The sequence below is a fragment of the Globicephala melas genome, chromosome 15 (genome assembly GCF_963455315.2).
Source record: "Globicephala melas chromosome 15, mGloMel1.2, whole genome shotgun sequence".
Classification (NCBI taxonomy): domain Eukaryota; kingdom Metazoa; phylum Chordata; class Mammalia; order Artiodactyla; family Delphinidae; genus Globicephala; species Globicephala melas.
In genome coordinates, this window is record NC_083328.1 from 68838703 (window position 1) to 68866078 (window position 27376).

The 27376-nt window shown below is 46.5% G+C and overlaps 1 protein-coding gene and 1 long non-coding RNA gene across 18 annotated transcripts in view; one reads left to right on the forward strand and one right to left on the reverse strand.

Moving 5' to 3' along the window:
• PTPRT (protein tyrosine phosphatase receptor type T) overlaps positions 1–27376 on the reverse strand; it is a 1174296-nt gene that overhangs the window by 68973 nt on the left and 1077947 nt on the right. For all 16 annotated transcript variants that reach the window (XM_060285697.1, XM_060285704.1, XM_060285700.1 and 13 more), the window contains one exon: positions 7518–7605. In XM_060285697.1, the coding sequence (XP_060141680.1) occupies positions 7518–7605 (88 nt within the window). The remainder of the gene's footprint in view (positions 1–7517; positions 7606–27376) is intronic.
• The window catches only part of LOC132593551 (uncharacterized), an 81846-nt gene continuing 60375 nt past the window's right edge, over positions 5906–27376 (forward strand). For both annotated transcript variants that reach the window (XR_009559200.1, XR_009559199.1), the window contains exon 1: positions 5906–6063. This is a non-coding gene — a long non-coding RNA (uncharacterized lncRNA). The remainder of the gene's footprint in view (positions 6064–27376) is intronic.

A 27376-nucleotide genomic window follows, 5' to 3' on the forward strand; every position in this document is an offset into this window, starting at 1 on the left:
GTCTCCTTGTGCTGCCAGTTCCCTGCTGACTGAGGATGGGCTGCTCCATTCTGCAGGGCCCCGTGAGGAGCTGCTCCAACAGATGAAAGTTTTGGGGCCACAGAGGGCACTTAAGTGTAGAGGCGCAGAGCACCGAGAGAAGTTAGGGGGACAGTGGCCCAGCTGATGAATTTGTGGATTCATCCTAAGCAGGATGTCCAGCCCACACCCTGCTAAGGGGACTTTCTGAAGAAAGAGAGGAAGGTTTCTGATCCGGATTCCTTCCGAAGCAGAAACTGAGACAAGGACTGAAGTGCAAGGACTTGCTTTGGGAGATGATCCCGGGAAACACCGGAAGGGGAATGGGAAGTAAGAGGCAGAAAGGAAGGAAACGGGTGAGGGCTGTGTCATCAAGCTGGGGCTTACTCTCTTACTTTCTCCTGCTACTCCAGGAGAGAGTGTGAATACACACCTCCAAGTTATTCCGCCTCAGCGGGGAGGGACCTGGGGAACTTACACCCGCACCCCCATCCGTCACAGATTGAGAGCCGCTCCTGGGGACATTTCTCAGCAGTCCCGGCAAGCAGGCAGAGAGGGCTCCAGTGACCGGAACAAGTCCTCTGACAAACAAGGCCACTGAAGGTTTCTGCACCAGGATCGCTCTGTAAGGCCCAGGCAGGAGCCACCCTCGGAGACGGCCAAGGAGAAGGGGGAGCTGGGAACAGTGAACAAGGCACCCATTTTGACATCCAGTACGGCCTCCCCAGAAATCAGCAGAGAAACAGCTCTGAGAAGAAGCCCCTGAGCTTGATCTGAATCTGAGTTCCTCCCTGGAAGTGAAAACAGCCTCTCTGAAGAGTTCATCCTGATCTCCTGCTCTGAGGTCAGAGTCCTCAGCGCACGCTCCCCCAAGAGCACAGATACGTCTAGATGCAGAGGGACTCCTCAGTAGGGAGCTCGTGGCATCCGGGCAGCAAGAGCCCGGAGCTCTGGTCCTGGCTGTCCTACAGACTCTGTGTGACCGTGGGCAGGGCTCTACATCTCTGGACCATTGCTCCTTGCCTGTGAACTCAAAGAGACTAGACTTAGTGTCATCTAGGTTTAAAAGGCTATACAACCAGGTTCAGAGTCAATATTTATTCATCTTAATTTGCACTCTTTGCACTGAAAGGTGTGAACCTGAGTGTCAGAGAGATGAAGTGGCCTTGTTGAAGGTCATGCATGAGGTAAAGGGCAGAACTGAGACTAGCACCTGGGTCTGCTGAACCCCATGCCCAGTTCTCCAATGCACCTGAGCCCAGTGGCTTGTCTTCAATTAGGGGGTTAGAAGTCTCAGAAAATGAAAATGTCCTGGGTCTCTTGTTTGCCCTTCAGCCTTCCGCACCTGCCTCTCTAAACTGGAAGCTGATCCCTGTGGATAAGATCAGAGGTTTGTACGCTCAACCTTGCTAATCATCAGGGAAATGCCAATCAAAACCACAGTGTAATATCACCTCATACCTGTAAGAATGGCTATCATCAAAAAGACCACAAACAACAAATATTGGCAAGGATGTGGAGAAAGGGAACCCTTGTACCCTGTTGGTGGGAATATAAATTGGTGCAGCCACTGTGGAAAAACAGTATGGAGGTTCCCCAAAAAACTAAAATAGAACTACCAGATGATCCAGCAATTCCACTCCTGGGCATTTATCCAAAGAAAATGAAAACAGTAATTTGAAAAGATATACACACCCCAATGTTCATAGCAGCATTATTTACAATAGCCAAGATATGAAAGCAACCCAAGTGTCTGTCAAGAGATGAATGGATAAAGAAGATGTGGTATATATACACCAGGGAATATTATTCAGCTGTAAAAAAGAATGAAATTTTGCCATTTTCAATAGCATGGATGGACCTGGAGGATATCATGCTTAGTGAAATAAGTCAGAGAAAGGCAAATACCATATATTATCACTGAGGAATCTAAAAAATAAGACAAATGATTATAACAAAACAGAAACAGACTTGCATAGAGAACAAACTAGTGGTTACCAGTGGGGAGAGGGAAGGGGGAGGGACAAGATGGGGTAGGGGATTAAGAGGTACAAACTACTATGTATAAAATAAATAAGATACAAGGACATATTGTACAGCACAGAGAATATAGCCAGTATTTTATAATAACTTTAAATGGAGTATAATCCAAAAAAATTATTGAATCACTATGCTGTACACCTGAAACTTATGTAACATTGTAAATCAACTTTCCTTTAATAAAAAGAAAAAGAAATAAAAGATGAGAAGTTCGTAAACCTGAGAGTGTATCAGTGTCACTGGTGGGCTGTTTAGAACAGAGCTTGCTGGATGCCATCCCCAGAATGTCTGCTTTGACAGGTCTAGATGGGACTCCAAAATGAGCATTTCTAGCAAGTTCTCAGGTGTTGCTGCTCCAGGGACCACACTTTGAGAACCACTGGACTCTGTCTACAGAGTCCCTTGTCCTCTGGCTCTGGCTGGGTTCAGCCACTGGAAAGCACTGGCAGAAGACTGGATTAAGTGGGGAGTGCTGTCGAGGTACTTATTCCTTCAGCTCCCTTTTTTGGGGTCACCATGGGCTGGCTGCAAGGCCACTAAAGGTCACACCTCTGACCAGGTCCTCTTTCTCTGGGTCCTGGGAACCTCTTCTTACTGAATCCTCTGCAGCCTAGGCATGGCATTTAGCCCCAGGGTGCCACACTATTCCCTGTAGTCTCCCACAGCTAGCTCACATTTTCATTAAAGAAAAAAGTCACTTGATTAAATTATCCTCAAATCACACTATTTGAAGGTCCCATCTATTTCCTCCTGCTGGGACCCCAACAGATGCCAGAAGGGAAGCCTCATTTGATAAAATCTGCACCCCTGAGATCACTTCCTCTCCTCTGTGTAATTTCCTTCCAGTCAAGGAAGCACCCTCTGCAACTTCCACATGGACAACGCTTGGTATTCTTGAAATTTCCCCTTGTCCACCATACATACCCCAGGGCTACTTAAGAGTAAAGAACTCTTTGTTCTGTTCTCCCCATTCATTTCCTTTCACTTCCTTTCTTTTCTACTCCCTGGAAACCCCACTGTCTCTCCTGCTAAATTCTGAACAGAACCGTTTGGAAGAAAGGGTTTATTTAGACAAGGTTTCTCTTTCATTGTTTCATTGGCAGACTGTGCCCTCCCTCCTTCTCCTCCCCTTTCATCTTCTCTGTTCTCCCTGGCCTGGGCCTTTGTCCTCCACTCCAGCCTCCTAGTGCCCTGGGTTCCTTAAGATGCTAATCACACCCGCTTTTCTTTTTGCACCAAGAATATTTCTATTTATCAAGCCAGTGCCCACGACTTTGCCTCCGGGAGGGAAACGTACAAGGGCAGGAACACTTTCCAATCCTCGGGGCTGTTTCTCTGCTCCTTTCTTCATTTCAATTCCAGGACCGTTTTTTTTCTTTCTTGGTTCCCCTTTATGCCTTGCACTGCTCTTGCATGCACTGGTTACCCGGTCCAGCCACAATTCGCTGCCGAATTACTGACTCGTACATTAGAAAGGAGATTCAGGTTTCTTTAAACCCACCAAGACGGTATCATTAGGTGTCTGAATTTCCTCTGCCTCTGTTTGGGTTTCCCCGGAAGTAGATACAAGATGAGGATTCCAGTGCAAGCAGTTCACATAGGAAGAGAAGAGGACACCAAGAGGAAAGGGGGAGGGGAGTGAGACAGCCAAGAGAAGGCAGCCCACTCCCCATGGAAGCTCTGGAGAAAGGTGTGGAACACACAACCCAGTGAAGGCGAGGAAGAGCAGCTGGGCTATTTCATGGTCTAGGGAGAGACAGCTTTGTGCCTGGGCAGAGCACCCTGCCCCAGCTTTGGAGAAGGTCCTCAGGCAAAAAGATGCAGACAGGGCAGGACTGGGGGGAACCAGTGAGGCCCCAGGGCACACACTTTAAGGAGGCGCTTGCTCTCAGGGTCAGGCAGGTGCAGGGTCAACAGCTGAGCCTGAGCAGACCCTGGAATGCTGGGTGCGTCGCCTGCCTCACCCTAGTCCCGGGCCTGGGTGCCAGCAGGAGTTACTGCACAAGGAGGCGGCGGAGCCGTGGGGTGTGGATGGACACGGACAGCACCTTCTGCTCCCTATGATGCAGTCTAATCCCTTTCATTGTTCTCCTTGCTGCCTGGAATCCTGCCTTCTCAGATGTGGCTCCTGAGGGGTATATGACTGTCCTCCTCTCTCCCTCCTGTGTCCCATCTCTCCACCCGCTTCCTTCAGGCTCAGAATGTCTTCCTTGATCAACTATCACTGTTCCTAGAGTCATCCTGATTCAGACTTCCTCCATCCATCCTTTCTGGGTGCTCTCTATTTTGGGGGGAAAGCCAGAAGGGAGAGACCCATGGCTCAACCCCTTTGGGGCCTTGCAGGGAGTCCATGCATTCCAACATTCAGTCCTGTCTACTGAGCAGCAGCCATAAGCCAGGTCTGGGGACACAGAAGTGCAAGAGAGCCCTAGCTCTGTTGTTGCAGGACACCTATTCTGGTGAGGAGATCAGGCAGCCAGCAGACAGTCATGCAAAGGCTCTCAGATCACGGTAGTGATGAGAACTAAGGAGAAGACATGCCTTGTGCTCTCGGAGTGAATAATGGGGTTCTGACCAAATTATAATGGTCAGAAGAATTCCGTGAAGAAGTGATACCTGAGCTAAGATCTGAAGAATAAGTAGGACTTAGCAGAGCAAAGAGAGGAGGGACGGGCATGTTGATAGAGAAGAGAATGTGCAAAGGCCCTGTGTCACGGATGAGCGTGTAAAGTTCAAGGTACTGAAAGGCCGGTGGGGCTTAACCGAGGAGACTGTGGTGGAGAGGACACCGTGTGAAATGCAATGGAGAGAGGGCTGAGGGCCTTTGGAAAAGAAGGGCTCAACACTGAAGGAAGCCATTTGAAGGGTTTTCTGTAGGACAGTGACATGTTTCAATTCATATTTTGAGGAGGTCCCTCTGGCTTCTGTTAGAGATCAGATAGGATACATTTGGGGGACAAAGTAGATATGGAACAACCAGGAGGAAGGCGGGCAGAGGCCAGGTGAGATCTGATGATGGCTTGGGCACGGATGCTGAGCGCAAAGGGTGGGCAGTGGGACGTCCAGAAAGATACAAAGGCTTTCATCCTGGGCTCCTCAGGCTTTGGGCCAGATACCTGGCCCGGCCTGGATGCCCTTGTCTCTCGAGGGACAGGGTCTCTTTACTGTGCTCTAATTGTTTATTTTTTCTATTATTATTTTCCCTTATACTATTGTATCATGATACCCATTGTACAGAGAGAAGACTAAGGCTTACAGTGAGTACACAAGGTCTTACAGCCTATAATTTAGTGGATCCCATCTGAACTCACCATCTGATACGGCGAACAGACAAGTGACCAGATATTTGAGGGCACTAGTACACGATGGTGCTCAAGCAGAGGATGGTCAGAGCAAGCAGAACCTGTACCTGGAATGCGAGTTCCCCGGCAGCAGAGACTGAGTGTCCCAGTGCCCAGCACGGGGCCTGCCTCAGAGAAGGCCCACACATCATAGGTCTTCATACACATTTCCTGACTGTTTGAACGTCTCTTCCCAACACTACATTTGCAAGAAATCTTTTCTTTTCTTTTTTTTTTTTTTTTAAGAAATCTTGCTGTCTGCATGACTCTCTTCCAAGAGACAAATTACAAATGTTTTTCTGATTAGTTCTCCTATTCATAGCCGATTTCTAAATCAGCACAGGAAACAGCTAAGCTAAAACTTCTGCCTCTTTTTTCCTTTACAGGCCGCCTATATCTTACGCTTTCTTCCTCTAAGCTTTTTCTTAGGCAACGTCTAGACAGTGAAAGAAAACAAAACAAAACACTGAACTGTGCTAGAAATAATTCGTTATTCAGGATTTTTTTTTTTGGGCTGAACTGGGTTACTCTGAGAACTGAGACCAAGGGATACTTCGTGCCCAACTGGTGAGATGTCAAATGGTCCAGGTTGGCTGTGCCGCGGCAGACGGGCTGTTGTTGACACCTGTTCTAATCAGAGTATGTGCTTGCCATTTTGTACGAGGTAAGTTCGTCCTCTGTATTTATGCTGTGTAGAAGGCTGTGCACACCAGTATCTGGCAATGATCATACTTGTGTGTGAACTGTGTGTGGTGTGTAGTTCTATGGCAGTGTCTCTCTCCCTCTCCTCCCAGCACTGAGTATCATGCAGGGTCCCACACAAGTACTGGCACTGCCCTTGTTCAGGCCCCCTCGTCCCTTGCTAGGACTCTTACAGTAGCCTAAGTGGTCCCTCTGCCTCCAGCCTCTCTCAATCAAATCCACCTTCCCAATAAGCTGCCCTGGTGATCCTTCCAAAATAGACATCTGATTACGCTTCCCTGCCCCAACCTGGCTTATTCCACATCCCCACATGGGTATTCAGTGAATTTTGCTTAAAAGAAGGAGGATGGTGTATCCACACTGCTCATCAGTGACCCTGAGAAAGTAACTCTATGGCTATGAGTAATGGTGCCAGGTACTGTGCCAAGGGTTTTACGAACCTTTTTTCAACCATCCTATCTTCATTCTTTTCCTCACTTTAAAGGCGAGAAAACTGAAGCTCAGACAGGTCAGGTCACCTGCCCAGGGCCCCACAGCTGGGATAGGAGCCCAGGCAGTCTGACTCCAGAGCGCTCGAGCTACTCTGTGCCACTGCTTTCATCAAATCACACACCAGCGGGTGCTTCCAGGAATGCTAGAGCTCACCGCTGAGCAAAAGGCAATGTTCTTCCATGCCTCCCCCCAGGTCCACACAAAGCAAGCTTTCTGCTGCAGGCTCAGGGCCCCCAAACACCCGTGCCGACACAAGCCCTGAGTCGCAGGCACTCACCACAGGGCCCTGTCCCAGCCAGCAAGCAGTGGGGTCTGGCAGGAGTCGTGATGCCCTACACTCTACCTCTTGTGTGAAGAGGGTAACCCTGGGCTCCCCTGAGCCCTGAGCTGGCCCAAACCCTCAGCTGCAGGCCAGAGTTCCTGGCTCCTTTTGAGTGCCCATCCTTGCTTGGGACTCGACCTCCTTGGAATAGCATCATCTCTCACCTAGGTGTTCTCAGCCCCTCCTTCACGGGCTGGACCTCGCTCTCCACCCCCAAGATGCTGCCATGATGGGTTTTTGCAGAGGGGGCCTGCTGGGAACACCTTGTGGCTGGGCTTCCTCCCCGACCTGAAGAATTCTTGAGCGGGCAAGATCCAAGCTTCAGAGGTTTCCTGCATCTACTGTGCCAGCTCACTTTGCCCATGTATGCCCGCCCAATGCCCGCCCAGCTCCCTGCCTGCCCCCTCTGGCTGAGATCAGCCATGCTCTGTCATCCAGGCCAGGGATGGCAGGGAGGTTGAGACAGAGCTCCATGCTTAGCATGTGGACCCAAATCTGGAAACATCAAGGATTATTTGGTAACAAATTCCAGATAAATAATAGTGATAGCTTATTTGCGTCTGTGTTCCCAAAGCCTGGAGCCCTCCCAGAAAGTCACCTACAGGATATGATGTTGCCGTATCGATTCTTGTTGCGGTTTTCATCCTCTTTGGCTGTGTCCCACGAGGCTGTCTGCCCCTCCGGTAAGGCCTAGAAAGAAAGGACAGAGTGATTAGAATGGCTTGAGATAGGAGCTTTATCTGGGTGTCCACGGGGAAAACGAGACCCACTGTGATGGGTCACATAGTGCAAAAGACTGTGTGTTCTTGGATGGAGCCTGGGGAGAACACAGACTTGTCCCCTCCCTGGCTTATTCACCTGTTCAGGGACTCAAATGTTACTGATGTCTTTCGTGTGTCATGAGCTCAAATCTGGTGCAGTAGGGGAGTCATTTGTTCATTCGTTCACTGACGGATATTTGAATCCCGAATATGTGTTTGGTGCTATTCTAGGTACTTGGGATACAGCGAAATAGACAAAGCCCCCTTGAGCTTTCAGTCAACTGGGAGATGCAGCAAATGAACAAGCAAACATATATAATTTTAAATAGTGTAAAATTCTGTGAAGAGAATAAAGCAGGGTAGAGGTACAGTGATCGTGCATGAGAATTATTTTGGATTGCACAGTCTGGGAGGGCTTCTCTGAGGAGGTAACATTTAAGTGAATTCCTTCATGATGTGAAAAAGCCGGTCATGCCAAGAAAAGTGGGAAGTGTTTTCCAGGCAGAGAGGACAGTGGAGGCAAAGGTGGTAACCGAGTGACCATGTTCAAGGATGAGGTGGGGAAAGCAGTGACAGAAGCATCTGGAGAGGCAGGGAGAGTTCAGGCTTTATAAGGCATTGTGGTCATTGGTAACGAGTTGGGTACTATTCCAGGTGTGATAGGAAACCATTTGAGGGTTTTGAGCAGGGCAGTTAGCTAATTTGATTTATATTTTACAAAGCAGCACATTCTGGCTCATGTATGGAACAGAGACTCCAGGAGGCCCAGGGAGGAAGCAGGGAGATCAGTTAGGAAGTTGTTACAATAGTCCTGCCAAGAGATGATGGTACCTTGGACCAAGATGGTGCAGTAGATGTGGTGGGAAGTGATGCAGTAGATGTGGTGGGAAGTGATTACTTTTGGATGTTCAGTTGAATATTGCAGATTTTGGCTCTCCCCCAGAAGCAGCCTCAGCAACAAGGATTCTAGCATTTGGGAGGCAATCCTAAGGAGCTCATGGGTGGGAGAGTGGGAAAAGTCAGACAGTCGAGGGAAGAATGCCAATAAATACAGGGTACATCAACGAACAAATAACCACTGCACCTGAGGCTTAATCCCATGGGCCCATCTCATGGCTCAGAGTTGTTCTCCCAGAGGAAGAAGGGAGTTGGGGTATTTATCCCCCAGTTCCCATCCATCACTGATTGAGGACAACTCTTAGGAAATCCCTTGGCACTTCTGTCATGCTCTGTAGACAAGTGTGCATACTCTTTTGTCTTAAGGAAGCACTCAGGCAAAAAGTCGCAAGTGCTTGCAAGAGGCGGGCACTGGGTGGGCATACACGGGCAAAGTGAGTGTGGAGGGGATGTGGGCAGGGCACCAACACATCTACTACAGACGAGGACTATGCAGGAAAGAGAAGGATGGAGGCTGACTGGTTAAAGAACGGAGTGGAGAGTCGCATCTTTTATTGAGATGGAGAAGAAACAGATGGGGGAGCAACAGGTTTGGGGAAGCACGAATTAAATGTTGTGTTCTGGGTAGATAAAGTATTGAATACTTAGAACCATGTATAGCACTTGCTTCTACACGTGTTCAAAACAGTAAAAGAACAGGAGCAGCAGCCATGTTTGAGGTGACTAGTCAACTTTCAAGCTGAGATACTGAGCCGGAAGTTGGACACAGAGGTTCAGAGCCAGAGTTAGAAGGAAGGAAGAGATGGGACTCATCAGTTTAAGAGAAGACAGATGAGTGAACAACCATGTGACGTGATCTAGCAGTTATGAGCCAAGTGTTATGGAAACACTGGGGAGGGTGCAGCCACCTGTCTCACAGAGAAGGAAGAGGGGCATCTCAGGGAGTGTGAACAGCTTTAGAAAAGCTGCAGAAGCATGAATGTCAAACCACATCTTGACTACTGGCCCTACCCTGTCTCTGGTAGAAGAGGGTGGATGCCCTGCTCATGGCCCCTGCACTACTTCTGAGACTGAATTTGCTACCTCTTCAGTAGCAAATAGCTACTCCTGTCAGCAGGGCAGGGGAGAGGAGCTTCCAGTCATCTTAATACACCAGCCTTGACTTTGCCCAACTATTTCTTAGCAGGTCTACATCCTAAGCAAGGAGAAGTCTGTAACCTGATTGGTCAGAAATTCAGCCATTCAGTAGGCAATGTTTTATGGGCAGGCAGGACCACTGTCTATTCAAAGCCCAGACCATGCGTGATTCCCCCTTTCTTGCTTCCAGTCTCCCACGTCTCTTCCAAGCCAGGCTGGGTGGGTCTTCTTCTAGAGCAGGAGTTGGCAACCTTTTTCTGTAGTGGGTCAGATAACAGGCAGCATGGGCTTGGTAAGCCACGCAGTCTCTGTTCCAAGTACTCATACTCAACTCCACCGTTGTAGAGAGGACACAGTCCTAGACACAATGCAAACACATGGGCATGTCTGTGTTCCACTAAAATTGATTTACAAAAGCAAGTGTTGGGCTGGATTTAGCCTGTGGCTGTAGTTTGCTGACCTTTATTCTAAAAGCACGACCATGATCCTCCTCTGTGCAGTGGTTGGGTAGATAGAATGGGTGCCCATTCTGCTACCTAGCCATACCAGATTGAATGAAGATGGGGTGAGAGGTCCTTGCCCAGGCTAAGCCATGTTCTCTAACTTAGTTTTGCCCAGGGTTTTAGACTGGGGTAACAGAGTGCCTTCCCAGCAATTACTTGATCAGAATGCTGTTCTTTGTGTGTCAGAAACCCTTAGACTGGTACCCCGGAGGAGAAGCAAAACAGGTTCTAGGCTCTGCCCCAAATCTGAGCGTGGAAAAGTGCTATGGAGATAGGAGTGTGCTCGTTCTGCAAATGGAGGGCCTGTCTCTCCTCCTTCCCCCCCTCATCCTTTATTTACTCATTATAATTGACCATCACCCTGCATCCCTCTTGCCACCGGTGCAGACCATCTGCAGACCCCAAATGGCTCGTGCTTTGCCGTGGAACTCTTAGAACCCAGATTCCAGCCCTTGGCCTCATCGTCTCACCGAGCCAGGTAGCTCCAGCTCTTTCAGGCAACTTGCCAGGCCTATATACTCCGGGTTCTCTGCAGGGGTGGGGAGTGCTTGTCTCAGTGGTGGCATTAGACTTCTTGATGTTTAAACTGACATTCTGGGGACGGATTTCTACCTGAAACCCTCTGTAATAAAAGCCACTATTCATCTAATATCCACCTAAAGTGCTAAGAAACCGAGAAGAGCACCCTCTGAATGTTTTCATACTCATTTTTTGGGCAAAAAAAATCTGCTGGCTACTCATTATGTGCCAGGATTCAGGTTACAGTTAGATTAAGGTTTTGTAATGGCTGAACATTAGAATTGTCTGGGGAAGCTTTAAAACTCCCAGGCCCTACCCCAGACCATTAAATCAGAGTCTAATCAGGCACCAGTGGTATTTAAAGCTCCCCAGGGGATTCTAATGTGCAGCCATGATTCTTGCAAACAGTGAATTTACCTGGAGAAATACTTTTCCACAGGTCTCCTCTTGCTTTGGATTTGTCCCCTCCAATCCATTCTCCTGTATAATCAGAGAGATCTTTCTAATATGTGAATAGGACCCAGTTACTCCCCTTGCCATTGTCACTTCAGTATACATTCCAAACTCTTTAGTACAAGGTCCTTAATGATTTCACCCCATATGCCCCTCCAGCCTCATTTCTTACCCTTAGAACAATATTTCAGTGATTAGCAACTAAACACAATGCCAGAGACAATTTCAGGTGTTACAGACTTCTGAGACTGACTATACACACAGTGTTCCCTCTGCCTGAAATTCTCTTCCACCTGAGTCTGGCTGGTAAACTCCTACATATCCTTCAAAACCCAGTTCAAACATCTTCTCTTTGGTGAAACCTTCCTTGCTTACTTTCCCACCATCCCACTGCATCCCCAGCTAGTCAGTCACTTCTTCTATTAGCTGGACTCCTTTACATCTGATAATTTGAATGTCTTGCCTTCCAACCTGGTGATGGGCTACTCCAGGTAAAGGGTAGCATCTTATTTATGTCTGTATCTTCATAACCCAATACTGGCTTTGTATTTCATATGTGCTTGAATCACCCCTTTTGAATAAACGAATGGATGGATAGATGGGAAAAAAAATAGTGTGTGAGATGGCTTCTGTGCATACAGAGGCAAAGATCCTGGAATCTCAGAGGTGTAAGCGGCCTTGAAAATAATTTGTTTGTGCTCCCTTCCACAATCAGCTGATAAGCTGATCCCTAACATCTGTTAATTGGATACCATCAAACTTGGATGCCCTTGGTGATGGAGAGCTCACTACACCATAAAGCTTCCTGCCTCACTTTTGGACAGACCCTCTGGACATTTCTTTGTTTACTCTGCCTCCGCGTACTTCGCTTTGCCCTGATCCACGGGGACCCACAGAGTACGTATGCACCCTCTGCACCACGGTACTGCAGAAGTTTAATGAACGTCCCTGCCCACCCTCAGAGTCCTGAAATGGCACAGTTTGGGAGTCCTTTCAACATCCATGCTCTTCAGGATAAACCCAGTGCGAAGATATCCTTTGAAAAATCCTAGATAGTTGTGATGAGTGGCATGTCTCCGTGGGAGACCATGCAGGCTCCTGGCACAGTCTTGGGAGCCTCTGTGTCCCCCCCGGTGGGGGATGAAGGAGAATGTGTTGGCCCGGGGGCCGTGATGATGTTGACAAAGGCTGAGAGGCAACACCTCAGGCAGCCGCCCAGGAGTGAGTGGTAATGACCCCTTAGTTTGCAGACTTTGATCACACATCCATTTCCATTTTTAGGGAGCTGCAACCTAATAGGGGATAATCTCAGGAAGGAAAAAAATATGAGGGGGAGTCTCATCTCCGTCTTCAAAGTGAGCCAGCCGAGGGGGATTATTTTTGTATCAGTGGCTAGTTGCAGTAGATTGACCAGGGAATGGTGGCAGTCATTAGGGCTAATCACATTCTTCTGAAACCAGAACTGCCATCTCATTATATTCATCCATTATCAATCTCCGCTTTGCTTTTCTCATTCTCTTCCCCTTAGAGTGCTGAGCTCTATTTTTACACTCTTCTCTTAGTGTGGAAATGTTTCCAACTCTTCCACAGTGTTGCTTTTCTAAGGCAGTCATTTTTCTTTTTTTTTTTTTTAAGTCCTAAAAGGTGTATTGGGGGCTGTCTGCATCTCTGGAGGTCTGAGCTGTGGTATTCACAGAATCCTCAAAAGGCAGATCTGAAAGGATCTTTTGAGAATGTTATTGCCTCACTTTACAGATCAGCAAAGTGAGGTCTGAAAACAAGAAATGACTCACCCAAGAATGCGTATTAAGTGAGCCCTTCTTCCCTGTGTCCCTTCTTCCTTCTCTCTTTCCTTCCATTTCCAATGACCACCTGGGCACTAGGACTATGCTAGGTCCTAGAAATAATAGCAATGAACACGGCAGACAAGATCTCATGGACTTTCTGTCCTAGTTGTGGGAAGGTGCAAACAATAAACAAGATAATTATTGTTTAAAACAAGTGCTACAAAGGCAACAAACAAAGTCCTGGGAGAGACAGTGACTGGAAAAGGCACCGCTTTAGGTAGGGCAGAACTCTTGGAAAAGGTGGCATTTGAGGAGGAAAAGAGCAGCCCCTGACTTCCAGGGGCTGGCCTGGCACTGCCAGCTGGACCTTGGTGTTTTCCTGTTGAACTTAAACAATTTCACAGAATGCCAACACCAGACAAAGCTCCTCTGAGACCAGGATGGAACAAGGCTAAAACTAGACCACTCTGTAGTCATATCCAAACACAAACAGGAATGTTGCCCAAGCCAAAAAAAACCAACAACAACCCACCCTCCATCCTGGCTCATGTGTGATGCTGCTCCTTTGCCAATTTCAGCTGTAGCCCCGAGCCTGTTCCCCCTTCTAATAGTTAAGATTTATTAAGGTACCCAACCCTACCACTTCCTATTGGTGTCTAATCTAGAACAAAGCCTCAAATCACCTAACACAGCTCACATCCCATGAGCCCTTTCTGACACCCTCTTCCTGAGATTTCCCACAGTTCCTAAATCCAGCTTATTCAACTCCAGGTGTACTTCTACTGGTCTCCTGTTGACACATCTGAGCTGAAAAATAGATGATGAGCAGAAGCCAGCTCTATGGCAAGAGCTGGGGGAAGAATGTTCCAGGATGACAACGGGTGTGGAGGCCCTGAGATGGAATGAGTTTGGTGTGTTCTAGAACTTGAAGGGAGGCTCTACAGAGCTGAGAGAATATAAGTGACACATCATGTGGATGGGGAAGGTGTGGTGCTCAGCTGAGGTCTTGTGGACCACGGCCAAGAATTAGAGTTTTATTTTAAGTCAATGGGGATGCTTTGGACATTTTTAAAAATGAGGAGGCGAAGCCAGTACCAGCATCGTGACAAGTGGCTGAGAGCACTCGTCTCTTAAACCCTCCCTGTATCCTTCTTGACAGGCTTCACAGACTTTAGGATAAGATTATCATCTGGTACTTGTCCCAGACCAACTCTTCTTATGGTCGGTAGGCATTCCACCTACCCACCCACCCACCGTCCCTCTCGGTCAAGGAGCTGAGGTCCTGGAGCCAGGGCGAGCTCAGGTCACCTGACCGCAAGTCACAGGCTTCTTCTGACCTGTTATGCTGAGTCGCAGGACTCCGCAACCTAGCCCGGTTTCCCCCCTTAATACTTCAATTTCTTGTTAGAACTGAGAATTGGCCCTGATGTCTGCTTGGCTGACTCCTCTTCCTACCTGTTGGTTTGGCCCTACTGAGATAAGAAAGTCCTTTCTGAAGCTTGCCACCCTTCTTGGACACTCTTCTCTGTACCTAAGCCTCCTTGAGTTAGGCCCCAGATAGCGAGACATCAGAACAGAGTCTCCAAGAGTAGCTCACTCCAATCCATGGCTGAGAGTATCCTGCTCCATTTCCTTTACCTGTTCACCCACTAACCTCAGCGGATTCTGTCAGCTATGAGGCCCTCCTCACTCCCTTTGGCCTGACTGTATCCCTGGAGATAATTAATTGGATATGATATGCCCTGGGGTGTAGCAAAACCAGGCCCAGGGAATGCTGACCAGGCAGTTCCTGGCTGATGCTTCAGGGCACAGCCGAGGGCATGCTTCCTCCATGATCAGTCTGGGCTGCCAGGGTTTCTCCGTGACCCCACCCACCACTGCACTCTCCTGATGCAGGGAAGATCCCAGAGAGTCTTCACAAAGGAGGAGCCATTTTACCTGGGTCTTTCACACATCTGTCTCGTCAAGAAACATCTCTTGCCATGCATTTGAGAGGGAAAAGGCAGGGCTTTGCAAAAGGGAGACAGACTAGAGTGTTTGGATATTTTTACTGCAAATCATTTTACCACTCCAAGTCTCAATTAACTTTTTTGAAAATTAAGTCAATAATACACCCTTCAGGCTAGGTGTGGGGGAAGGATCTGACTACACAGGGGCGGCATGGGGAATTCTTTTGCCAATGGAACTCTTATGTACCTTGATTGTTTTGGTGTTTATGTGACTCCATGCATGTTAAAACTCATAGAATTGTATACCCTGCGACTCCCAAATAAATTTTGCAGCATATAAATTTAAAAATGAAAAAAATACACCCCACGGAGTTTTGTGATGATTAGTGATTACCTGAGATAATGCCTGTAGGCACCTAACCCAATGCCTGGCACATGGCAGGTGTTCAGACTCTTCCATCCCAAGGATATGCTATCCAGCCCCCTTGTTTCACCCCCAGAATTCATTCTCTGCCTCCTATTGAGCAGAAACATCCAGATTATTGTCACAAGACAAAAGCGGGGGGCTCCTTGGTTTGCCTCAGACCAAAGGGGTTCCTGGGATGTAGAACTTTCGTTTAAAACTGGGACGATCCTGGGAAAACTGGGACAACCTGGTCACAGGTAAGACACAGTATTAAGGGAGTGAGAAGGAGTTTTATGGGCGGTTGGAAGCCTAAGGTCTGGTCTCAACTGAGGTCCATGAGCTCAATAAGTACCCATGTTTACTGAAGGCCATGGCTAGTTGGTGGATGGCAAAGGTTACCATGGATGGCTGTACAGGCTGTGCACAACACAAGAGCACCAAATCGAAGGGAGCACCGTTCCTCTGGTAGGCATGACAGATTTCTGTATATATTATGAACATCTTCTGCACGGTGATAAAGCCAAGTATCTTGAGACAGGTGTACCTTTTGCTATTTCACTCTAAGGCGCTGTATGAGTCAGCGGTGGCCCTGGCAGAGACCACGCTTTCAACAAATGCCTGCTTCTCTGCTGAAAAGCACACGCCTTAGGGATTATAAACGTGGACAGAGAAGGCAGGAGAGGATGACTAATGACATCTCCTCAGAGTGGCATTAGGAGAGCAAATATTATTGTGTGCCATGCCACTAAGGAGACGGTAATTTATGAGTTCTGGGGATGTTGAGTCAAAAATCGGAGGGCGGCAAGATGGGGGTATTTGTCTGTGACAGGAGTTTGGAACGAGCAGAAGAGTTGAGTATCTATCTGCATCTAGAGTCACAAAGCACCCTTTAAAAGGCCCCACTGAAAGCTCCGAGATCTCTTTTAAATGACAAAGTTTAGGTCAGCTGTTCTCAAACTTTGGTAGGGTTCCAGATTTTCTAGAGAATTTGGTAGAATGCAGAGGCCTTGGCCCTGTCCTGCATCCATGAGCCTGTGTCTCAATGTTCTTTACTAACTCCAGGTGGTCCTGACACATAACACAGTTTAAGAACCACTGTTTTAGGCAGGAAGGTGATTGGAAACAGCAAATTCCTGGGGAAGACTCACTCTGAAGACACTCTATGCACCTACAGAGACAGCCCACGACGTGAGGGTCTTTCTGTGCCAGTGTCTTTCTTTAAGAAATACTGCCTTTTAAATTTCTGGATGGCGCTATTTTTTTTTTTCAGTTTTTTAAACTGAAGTACAGTTGATTTACAAATTGTGCCAATCTCTGTGGTACAGCAAAGTGACTCTGAGTCTAAAATACGGCACAAATGAACCTATCTACCAAACAGAAACAGACTCACAGACCTACAGAACACACTTGTGGTTGCCAAGGGGGAGGGCGGAGGGAGAGGGATGGACTTGGAGGTTAGGGTTGGTAGATGCAATCTATTACATTTAGAATGGATGGGACTATTCTTTTTATTTTATTATTATTTTTTTTACCATCTTTGTTGGAGTATAATTGCTTTACAATGGTCTGTTAGTTTCTGCTGTATCACAAAGTGAATCAGCTATACGTTTACATATATCCCCATATCCCCTCCTTCTTTCATCTCCCTCCCACCCTCCCTATCCCACCCCTCTAGGTGGTCACAAAGCCCCGAGCTGATCTCCCTGTGCTATGCGGCTGCTTCCCACTAGCTATCTATTTTACGTTTGGTAGTGTGTATATGTCCATGTCACTCTCTCACTTCGTTGATGGGACTATTCTTAACCATAAAGTTTTTCACCAGTACTCTGCAAATCAATTAATATTTAGTATACTATTTTCCACATGCTTCAGAGAAGCATGAGAGATGAGGAAGATGCTGGCCTTACTTCCAAGAGGCCTATAGTTTGATGGGAAAGCTCAGACTAGTGTACATCTATTCCTCCCATCTCTGAGCCTATGACCTGGGGGACCCCTGCCTCCCATTCCAGGCTACAGACTTCTGATCCTGTCCACACATTTTCTCCATGCATGAGTTTCTGGGAGGGTGCCTGTGGGTCAACAGCTCTCCCCTAAACTTGAAGTCAGCTAGAGTTAAGGGGTGGACGGTCAAAGGCCATGATTTACCTTGTTCATTCTGTTCAGGAAAACTGTGAAAACTTCCTATTTGTCTCCCCAACTAGTTTCATATTGATTTTTCTTTTTCATAGACAGGCATCTTTGTTTCCTGTCTAAGAGCTGGCTTGCAACATTTCAACTCTTTTATGTTTCTGAGCCCCTAAACCTCTGTTTCACTCTGTCACACATGCTCTTCCTCTACCCAGCCTTCTACTTTTCTTCAGCTCAGTGCCTCATCTTTTAGAAAGCTTCTGATTGATGCTGGCAGTAATCACTGACAAAAAGCAAAAATAAACGACAAAACCCTGCTTTCACCCTGGACCGCCCTTTCTCATGGGTCCACAAAGCATGTTAACTAGAGTTCCGTCATGTGATTATGTGGTGTGGTAAGACCCTGAGCTTCCTTCAAAGTAGGGTCTTTATTTTCTTTCTGTATCTTCCTAACTATCTCCAGTAAACTACACAGTGTAAGGTACTCAGTAAGTGTTTCTGGCCAAATGAAGTACCAGCATATATTATCAGCCTTCAGGAGTCCATGCTATGTAGTCAAACATGTCACAGAAGATGAAACATGGACCCAGAGATGGAAGAGTCTTGTCCAAGTCCACCCAGCATATCAGTAGCAGATTGAGAACCACGTCTTAACTCTCACTTGAGACACTTTTCTATGGTACCACCTGAAAATTGCTCACTTGGTTGGGGAGGATTCCAATTAAACAGAAAATATTGTTTGCTGGGTTACAAACAGAATACTAAGTGGAAAAATAAAAATAAACTCAAAGGAAAGGAGTTAATAGTTATAAGTTAATAGTCTCTTGTACATGAGCTCTTTCTTGCTAGGAAAACTTCCAAGTCTGAAACCACATGGTTCCTGATGTCTTTTGGCCACCTCTGGAAAAGACCCAGTTTCTCCTTATTTTAATCCACGGTGAGTGGAATGAAATGAGCAGGCAGAGTCAAGTCTTTCTATTTTGGTCATTATGAGTTTCCAGAGTTGGAGAACAACCATGGTTTTCCCTTTCACGATTTGGGCTTCTGCCACTAATTCCCCATGCCCCTACCCAAGAATCACTCACTTGCAAATTGAGCAGCTGGGCCAGAATCTCTCAGAGATCACCTGCAGTGGCATGTTCTGGGACTCTTTTACCAACTGAGGAGAGAAAAAAACTGTGGGAGAAGCAGGAGGTCCACTCTGTCTCTGCTCAGGTGGCTCTGAGCAGAGAAGAGGGCACCTGGGGAGACCCGAAGCATCCATCTCCTTGGTTACCCTCCATCGGGAGGCTGCCTGCCCACCATCACTTAGACGACTAAGAGAAAGATGGCAACACTGGCCTCACCCCACACAAGCCATGCACATGGCGTATCTGCCCAGAGCTGGAAAATGAACAAATGTTTGCTCTTCATTAGGCTGCATCACATTCCTCACAGCTGGTCCTTGTTGCCTTAAATAATCTTAATGGAGCTGTAGTAACCAATACCTTCTGGTTTCCCTACTGGGCTTGTTCTATTCATTATGATGACAGGCTGCCTGGATTGGACTGGATTAACATGCTTCTCTTCCTTCTCTCCATCACAAAGTCACCTCACCCTATTGCCCCACATCCTTCCCAAACTTGATACTCATCTGACCACGACAGTGTCTGGCGTTCTAGGACTCACAGACAATCCCCCTCTCCAGCCAACATCTGTTAGCATTTGATGGCATGCTTAGGATTTTTGGTTTGTAACTGGGGAAGGTGCCCCCAACTTTGGGCTGGGGGAGGTAGGAGGGGGAAGAGGGAAGACTCTGCAGTCCAGGATCACGTGAAGAAGCCCCTTGACTCTAATGTGACTGTGGTCCAATAGCAGGGCAGATTTGTGGGGTCCTCACATGCCTCCATGGGCATCGGATGTGACCGGGAGCAAGTACAGCAGGTGAGGGGAAGGGTCTGTGGACACAAGCAGGGCACGTGCAGGGGACTCCACGGGCCTCCTCAGACCAGCGTCTCAACCTTGAAAGTACATTAGAGTCCTCTGGAGAGCTTAAGAAATACTGATCCCTGGATCCCACTTCCAGAGATTCTGATTTAATTGGTCTGAAGGATGGCCCGGGTGTTGGTGTTTTTAAAACTTCCCTGGGTTATTCTAATGTGCAGTCAAGATTGAAAGCCTCTAAGACTCAGATCTGTACGGGAAGTGCAGTTAATTTGCCTCAGGCCTCCTTGAATTCTTAGGAACCCAAGGTCCCTGGTCAATCACGGTGGCTAGGACTTGAGACATAACTACGGGGGTGGTAGCGCCAGAGAGTGGGGTCCAGTGGAGCTACAGGTGGGATGGGAGATCCGGCTGGCCTGGACAATTGGTTCCCACTGAGACTCCCAATGTATCATGGACAGAAGCACTCTTTGGATCACTCTGACCAATGTCTTCATGCCCATTGCATAAATATGAAAATGGAGGCCCAGACAGGGGGAGTAACTGGCTCAAGGTCACCCAGATAGTTAATGAAAGAGACAGGGCTTAAATCTAGGCATTTTGACTCTCAATTCAGGACCATTCATTCATTATTTCAAGTCACCGAACTTAAAATATATGCATTTAGAGGTTCAAGTTTACACGCTAAAGAGAGCAAGCTGATTTTATGGCTCGACATGAAAGAATGTGTGTGGGCTTGTCTAGGCTCGGGGCACAGTCTCCAGGTTCAGGCAAACCCATATTTTCCTTGAATTACTGTCCCAGCCCCCTACCTGCCTCTGATCTCCCTGTTCTGATCTACGACAAATAGTTGCATCTAAAAGGCGAATCCAAAGTGGCTGTATCAATTTACATTCCCACCAACAGTGCAAGAGGGTTTCCTTTTCTCCACACCCTCTCCAGCATTATTGTTTCTAGATTTTTTGCTGATGGCCATTCTGACTGGTGTGAGATGATATCTCATTGTAGTTCTGATTTGCATTTCTCTAATGATTAATGATGTTGAGCATTCTTTCATGTGTTTGTTGGCAATCTGTATATCTTCTTTGGAGAAATGCTATTTAGGTCTTCTGCCCATTTTTGGATTGGGTTGTTTGTTTTTTTGTTATTGAGCTGCACGAGCTGCTCGTAAATTTTGGAGATTAATCCTTTGTCAGTTGCTTCATTTGCAAATATTTTCTCCCATTCTGAGGGTTGTCTTTTGTTCTTGTTTATGGTTTCCTTTGCTGTGCAAAAGCTTTTAAGTTTCATTAGGTCCCATTTGTTTATTTTTGTTTTTATTTCCATTTCTCTAGGAGGTGGGTCAAAAAGGATCTTGCTGTGATTTATGTCACAGAGTGTTCTGCCTATGTTTTCCTCTAAGAGTTTGATAGTGTCTGGCCTTACATTTAGGTCTTTAATCCATTTTGAGTTTATTTTTGCGTATGGTGTTAGGGAGTGTTCTAATTTCATTCTTTTACATGTAGCTGTCCAGTTTTCCCAGCACCACTTATTGAAGAGGCTGTCCTTTCTCCACTGTATATTCTTGCCTCCCTTACCAAAGATAAGGTGACCATATGTGTGTGGGTTTATCTCTGGGCTTTCTATCCTGTTCCATTGATCAATATTTCTGTTTTTGTGCCAGTACCATACTGTCTTGATTATCCTACTGGGCATATACCCTGAGAAAACCATAATTCAAAAAGAGTCATGTACCAAAATGTTCATTGCAGCTCTATTTACAATAGCCAGGACATGGAAGCAACCTAAGTGTCCATCGACAGATGAATGGATAAAGAAGATGTGGCACATATATACAATGGAATATTACTCAGCCATAAAAAGAAATGAAATTGAGTTATTTGTAGTGAGGTGGATAGACCTAGAGTCTGTCATATAGAGTGAAGTAAGTCAGAAAGAGAAAAACAAATACTGTATGCTAACACATATATATGGAATCTGAAAAAAAAAGGTCATAAAGAACCTAGGGGCAAGACGGGAATAAAGACGCAGACCTACTAGAGAATGGACTTGAGGATATGGGGAGGGGGAAGGGTAAGCTGTGACAAAGTGAGAGAGTGGCAAGACATATATACACTACCAAACGTAAAACAGAGAGCTAGTGGGAAGCAGCCGCATAGCACAGGGAGACCAGCTCGGTGCTTTGTGACCACCTAGAGGGGTGGGATAGGGAGGGTGGGAGGGAGGGAGACGCAAGAGGGAGGAGATATGGGAACATATGTATATGTATATCTGATTCACTTTGTTATAAAGCAGAAACTAACACACCACTGTAAAGCAATTATACTCCAATAAAGATGTTAAAAAAAAAATAAAATAAAATAAAAGCAAATCCAGCTTAAAAAAATCCTGCTCCCTTCAATGGCTTCCCATTGCTCCTGGAATAAAATCCAAATCCCCTTGCCCACACCCCACGCCTGCCCCTACTAACAATTTCAGCCCCATCTCCTTCTTTGCTCCCTCCTATTTCTCAAGCTTTGGCTTAGGCTTTATGTCTTCCAGAAAGCCACTGGCTATCCATCCTCAGGCTAGGCTTAATGCATCCCACCTCCAAGGGCTCTGATAGCACTCTGGGGATACCTCTACTGTGACATTTTGCCAAACAGTGAAATAGTTTATATGCGCATCTCGAAGAATAAGCTCTAAGCTCCCCAGAAGACAAGGACTCCATCTTGTCTCCTCAGTTTCTAGAGTCCAGTACAATGCCTGGTCTATGAAAAGTGCTCTGACATCTCACAGTTGAAATTCTGTGTTTTTAATATCATCTATGTGCCAATGGCTCCCAAAGTTTTCTCCCCAGTCCAGGCTTCTTTCCCAAATTCCAGACTCATATATCCAGCTACCTACTTTCCATCTCCACTGAGATATCTAATAGACATCTTAGTTCAAAATCAAACTCCCCATTCCTTCCTTATCCCCAAGTCTGTTCCACCTGCAGCCTTCCCATCTCCACCGGTGGCAACTCCATCCTTCCAGTGGCTTGGGTAATAGCCTTGAAGTCACCCTTGATTCCTCTCTTTCTCTCCCAGGCCACATGTAATGTGTTAGAAAGTCCTGTTGGCTCTATCTTTAAAATACATTCAGAATCCAGCCACCTCTCTCCACTGCCGCTGCCACATCCCGGGTGAGTCAGCACTGTCTCTCTGCTGGGTCACTGCAGTGGGCTCGCAACTGGTTTCCCTGCTTTTACCCTTTCCTCCCTCTGTCTATTCTCCACAGAGCAGCAAGAATCAATCTTTCAAAATAATGTCAGAAAATTATCACTTGTCTTCTCAAAACGCTGCAGTGGCTTTTCATTTCATTCAGAGTAAAAGCCAAAGTCCCTATAATGACTTATAAGGCACTATACGATCAGGCCCCCTTTATTTCTCCAATTGCACCTTCTATTACTTTTCTTTCTTGTTCACTGGACTCACACCACACTTGACCTCCTTGTACATGACAGATATATTACTCCCTTGATCTTGACTCTTTTCCTACAGATACTTTCCAGCATGTCTCTGCTCAAATCTCATATTCTAATGAAAGACTGCCCTTTCAGCCTGTTTAATACTGGAACTCCTTCACCTCATGTCCCTGGAATATACCATCTCCCTTCCTTGAGCTTCTCTTTCATTTCCCATGGTACTTACTTGTGGAAGACTGTATTATCCACAGATTATATTTTCCACTACTCCTGTTCCGTATTCCCTCTTAGAATCTTGCAGCTACACCTCCCTTCATCAAGAGATGGAGTCTAATTCCCCTCCCCCAGAATGTAGGCAGTTATTGTTTGCGTATAACCAATATAAGGTGGTTGGAGTGATGCTGTGTGGCGTCCAACTGTAGGTAACAAGGGGTGACGCACTTTCCACCTTGTTAGCTAGCGGGCTCACCAGCAGAGCTCTGCGCCACCATGTAAGAAGTTCAGCGATCCCGAGGCAACCATGCTGTGTGGAAGCCCAGGCCACCGGAAGAGGCTGAGTGTAGGTGTTCCAGCTGGCAATCCCAGCTGAGATCCCAGCTGTTAGCTATCTGAGTGAAGACACTTTCAGATCTTCAGTCCCAAGCCTTAGAGCATTCCCAGTCAAGGCTTTAGACATCATGGAAGAGAGAAAGACTATCCCTGTTGTACCCTGTCCAAATGCCTGACCCACAGAATCAGTGAGCACGATAAACTGGCTGTTCTACGTCACTAAGATCTGGGGTAGCTTGTAATACAGCAAACAGTGTTTTTCACTGTCTAACATACTATATTATTTACTAACATATTACATTAGGTAAGTTATTGTAAAATAACTTCCTTATTTTTAAGTCTATTGTTTATCTTGGGTTTCCTCTGCTAGAACACAAGCTTCACAAGGGCATGTATCTTTGTCCATTTTTGCTCTCTGTCGTATCCCAAATACCTCGAACAGTTCTTAGAAATAGTAACTACTCAGTAAATATTTAATGAGCAAATTTGTAAGTGATTGTACAACTTAAGTGAATTTTAGAAGACACAGCTTGCTATAGCTGAGAGGTCCCTTATATGTCAACTTGTCAAACCCACTAATTTGTATGAAAAAAATGATCAGGGTAGGCGAGTGACAGGTAACGGAGCACATGGCGTGTGGGTTTGATGGTAGGACTGAAGACCCAGGAATCATATATCTACAATAGGAAACAGTCTTCCAGTAGATTTGTGATTCTTTGTTCAGTATGTAGATTCCAGACACCACAGGAGGCTTGATGATCAAAGCAATATCCAGCTATAGTCTAAGGAAGTGGAAAGACAGTGTGGAAAGACACCTATGAAGTAATGTCTTCCAATTAACCTCTAGTTAATCAGGAAATGCTGTTAACTAGAAGCTAAGCATTCAAGCTAACTGATCAATATAACTTGAACTAACTGAGGGCAAGTCTCGTCTACTTAATGGTATTTATGGTTGAAGTGCAAATGATGGGACAACATTTATTGTTTTCTCTCTCATTATAAAAGCAGTTCATTTCCATGCTAGAAAATTTGGAAAATGTAAAAAGGCACCAAAAAAAAAAAAAAGAAAAAAAAAATCAATCCAAATCCCACCACATAAGTATGGATACCTTTAAAAGATATCATTCTGGAAGGAAAGGCACCAAAGTCGTCCAATGTATTTGTATTTCTGTTTTCAAATCTTAGATCGCAAGTTCTTAGAACAGTGTTTCTCAGGCTTTGACTACTTGGCCCCTTTCTGATAAGCCACACATGTCCCTTAATGCTATTTGAAACTTTAAAACAAATTAAATATTATGACTAATAACTTATTAAACCTTCACGATATTGAATACGACTTTACAGACAACACACCTTCTCCTGACATTCACTCACCACACAGGTCTACACAAGTGAGTGTGAGCACACACACATGCCCCCCCCCTCCATACTTTAACGGGTTGGGATTGAGGCTGGAGAGAGATGGGCCCCAGGCTGAGCAGCTGCAAACAGTCTCCTGTAGACACTTCGAAATAAAGATAATGACAGGAGCAGAGCCCTGCTTGAGTAAAAGATAAGGCGAGCACATTTTTCTCATTCCTATGGTCAAGGAGACATCCTAGACCACACATGTTCAGAAAAGATACTCAGGGGTCAAAGGTGAGAGGGGGCGCCAGCCCATAATATGTCCCGCCAACCTCCCAGAAACTCTCGCGCTAGAATTTATCTTGGTTGAAAGATGTGCGTGCACATCTGGCAGGGCCCTGAGTCAGGCCAAATATGGGCACGAGCAAGATGACTGGCCAGAGGGAACGTGGAAAACTGCCCCCACATAAGCAATTTTAGCCACACCCCCTACTGGGCACGACTCACTCTGAGTCTGCCTGTGTGTACTTCCACACGTACTTTGCTTCTAATAAACATTTTATCTGCTTCATAATCTCTGTCTCTTTGCTGAATTCTTTTTTCAAAGAAGACAAGGACCGAGGTCCAGCCGCTGGACCCCACGGCCCGCTGAGATCAGGATCATTTAACCAACCTCCTAGGAAATAAGGCCCAGGGATGTGAGGTGATGAGACCGTCACCTGCAATTCTTATCTCAGTATCCTCCCAAAATTTATAGATTGAGTATATGAAAAATACTATTTTTTTTTTCTTTTTTTTTTTGTGGTACGTGGGCCTCTCACTGTTGTGGCCTCTCCCGTTGCGGAGCACAGGCTCCGGACGCACAGGCTCAGCGGCCATGGCTCACGGGCCCAGCCGCTCCGCGGCACGTGGGATCTTCCCGGACTGGGGCACGAACCCGTGTCCCCTGCATCGGCAGGCAGACTCTCAACCACTGCGCCACCAGGGAAGCCTGAAAAATACTACTTTACTTAGACCGTATTTGAAATTAACTGCTGGGGACAGGAATAAAGACACAGATGTAGAGAATGGACTTGAGGACATGGGGAGGGGGAAGGGTAAGCTGGGACGAAGTGAGAGAGTGGTATGGACATATATACACTACCAAATGTAAAATAGGTAGCTAGTGGGAAGCAGCTTCATAGCACAGGGAGATCAGCTCTGTGCTTTGTGACCACCTAGAGGGGTGGGAGGGAGATGCAAGAGGGAGGGTATCTGGGGATATATGTATACGTATAGCTGATTCACTTTGTAATACAGCAGAAACTAACACACCATTGTAAAGCAATGACACTCCAATAAAGATGTTAAAACAAAAACAGAACAAAACAAAACAAAAGAAGTTAACTGCTGGTTCTCCTGAGCTGGTAATTACTCATGAGCATTGACATAAACGTTTTTGTTCACATAACTGCGTCAAACCGTTCTCCTTGCTACCATGTTTTATACTCTCAAAGTTTTAGGACCAGACAGGCCCTTAGTAATCACCTATCCAAACTCTTCATTCAACTGATAAAGAACTTCAAAACTCAGGTAGCAAAACGACAGGCCGCACAGCTTGTTGTACTGGAATCTGGATGTCTGGACACCCCCTACCGCCAAATTTAGCACAATTTCATGACCTCACACAACTCCTGAAATATTGCCTTGTGAGCTCTTTCTCAGAATACAGCCTGAGAGATAAGCTTAGTCTGCAGTATCAAGAGTTCCAAATGTGTGGGCGTCTGAGCCGATGCAGTTTCACGCACACAGTGAAGCTGAACCTCGCACACCTGGGCCACAGGAGGCATGTGAGAGAAAACACCACCACCACCACCACCACCACACAGCCTAGTGTGACTAACTCAGAGCCTGGCACACAGCAAATGCTCAGAAGGTATTTTGGGAAGGCTGGAGGAGAGGTAGAGAGAGGAAAGGAAAAGAGAAGAAAGAGATGCTCGGTTCCAAAGCCGCCCGCAGCTGGATTCCGACAGGCTCAGGAGGGATGCAAAATCCCTCTTGGGGGTCAGGCGCTCTCTAGTGCAGGAAAACATCTTAATGAGTTTTTCCTTCTACCTTTTGTTTGTAAAAGGTGAGGCCTAAAGGGCAAGGAGTGAAACAAAAGGAGTGAGATAAAGGTAGCTATAACTGTTCTGCATAATAAGGTAGAGGGAGTGGAGTTCTTTTCCTGGCTGCTATAAAAAGGAGGAGAAAAAAAAAAGAAAATTTTAGGACACTAAAAGGAACTTTTGGGAAGGAAGTGGATAGAGACCTGTCTGGTGACCAGAACCTCACCTCAGGAGGACTTGTATTCAGGTACTTCCTGTACTTGGCTGCAATCCTTCTGTGATTCCCTAAACCTTAGTAACAACTGCTACTCACGAATCCTTGGCATTAGAGACTCGCTGGGGAGGAAGGTAAGGGATGTCCAAGGCAGGGGTTGCGGAGCAGGTACCGAGAGAGGGAGGACAGCAGTTGCCAGATGCGATATTGACTTGGGGGTGTTGAAAACACAACAGAAGCATGACCGTGAGGCAAGAGGTGACCAGGAGCAAGCAGGCCTGCTGAAAACCACTGGCAGGGGTGATCTGCTGGCTTTTCTACAACATGTGGGATGGGGGCTGGAGCCCTTCTATTGATATC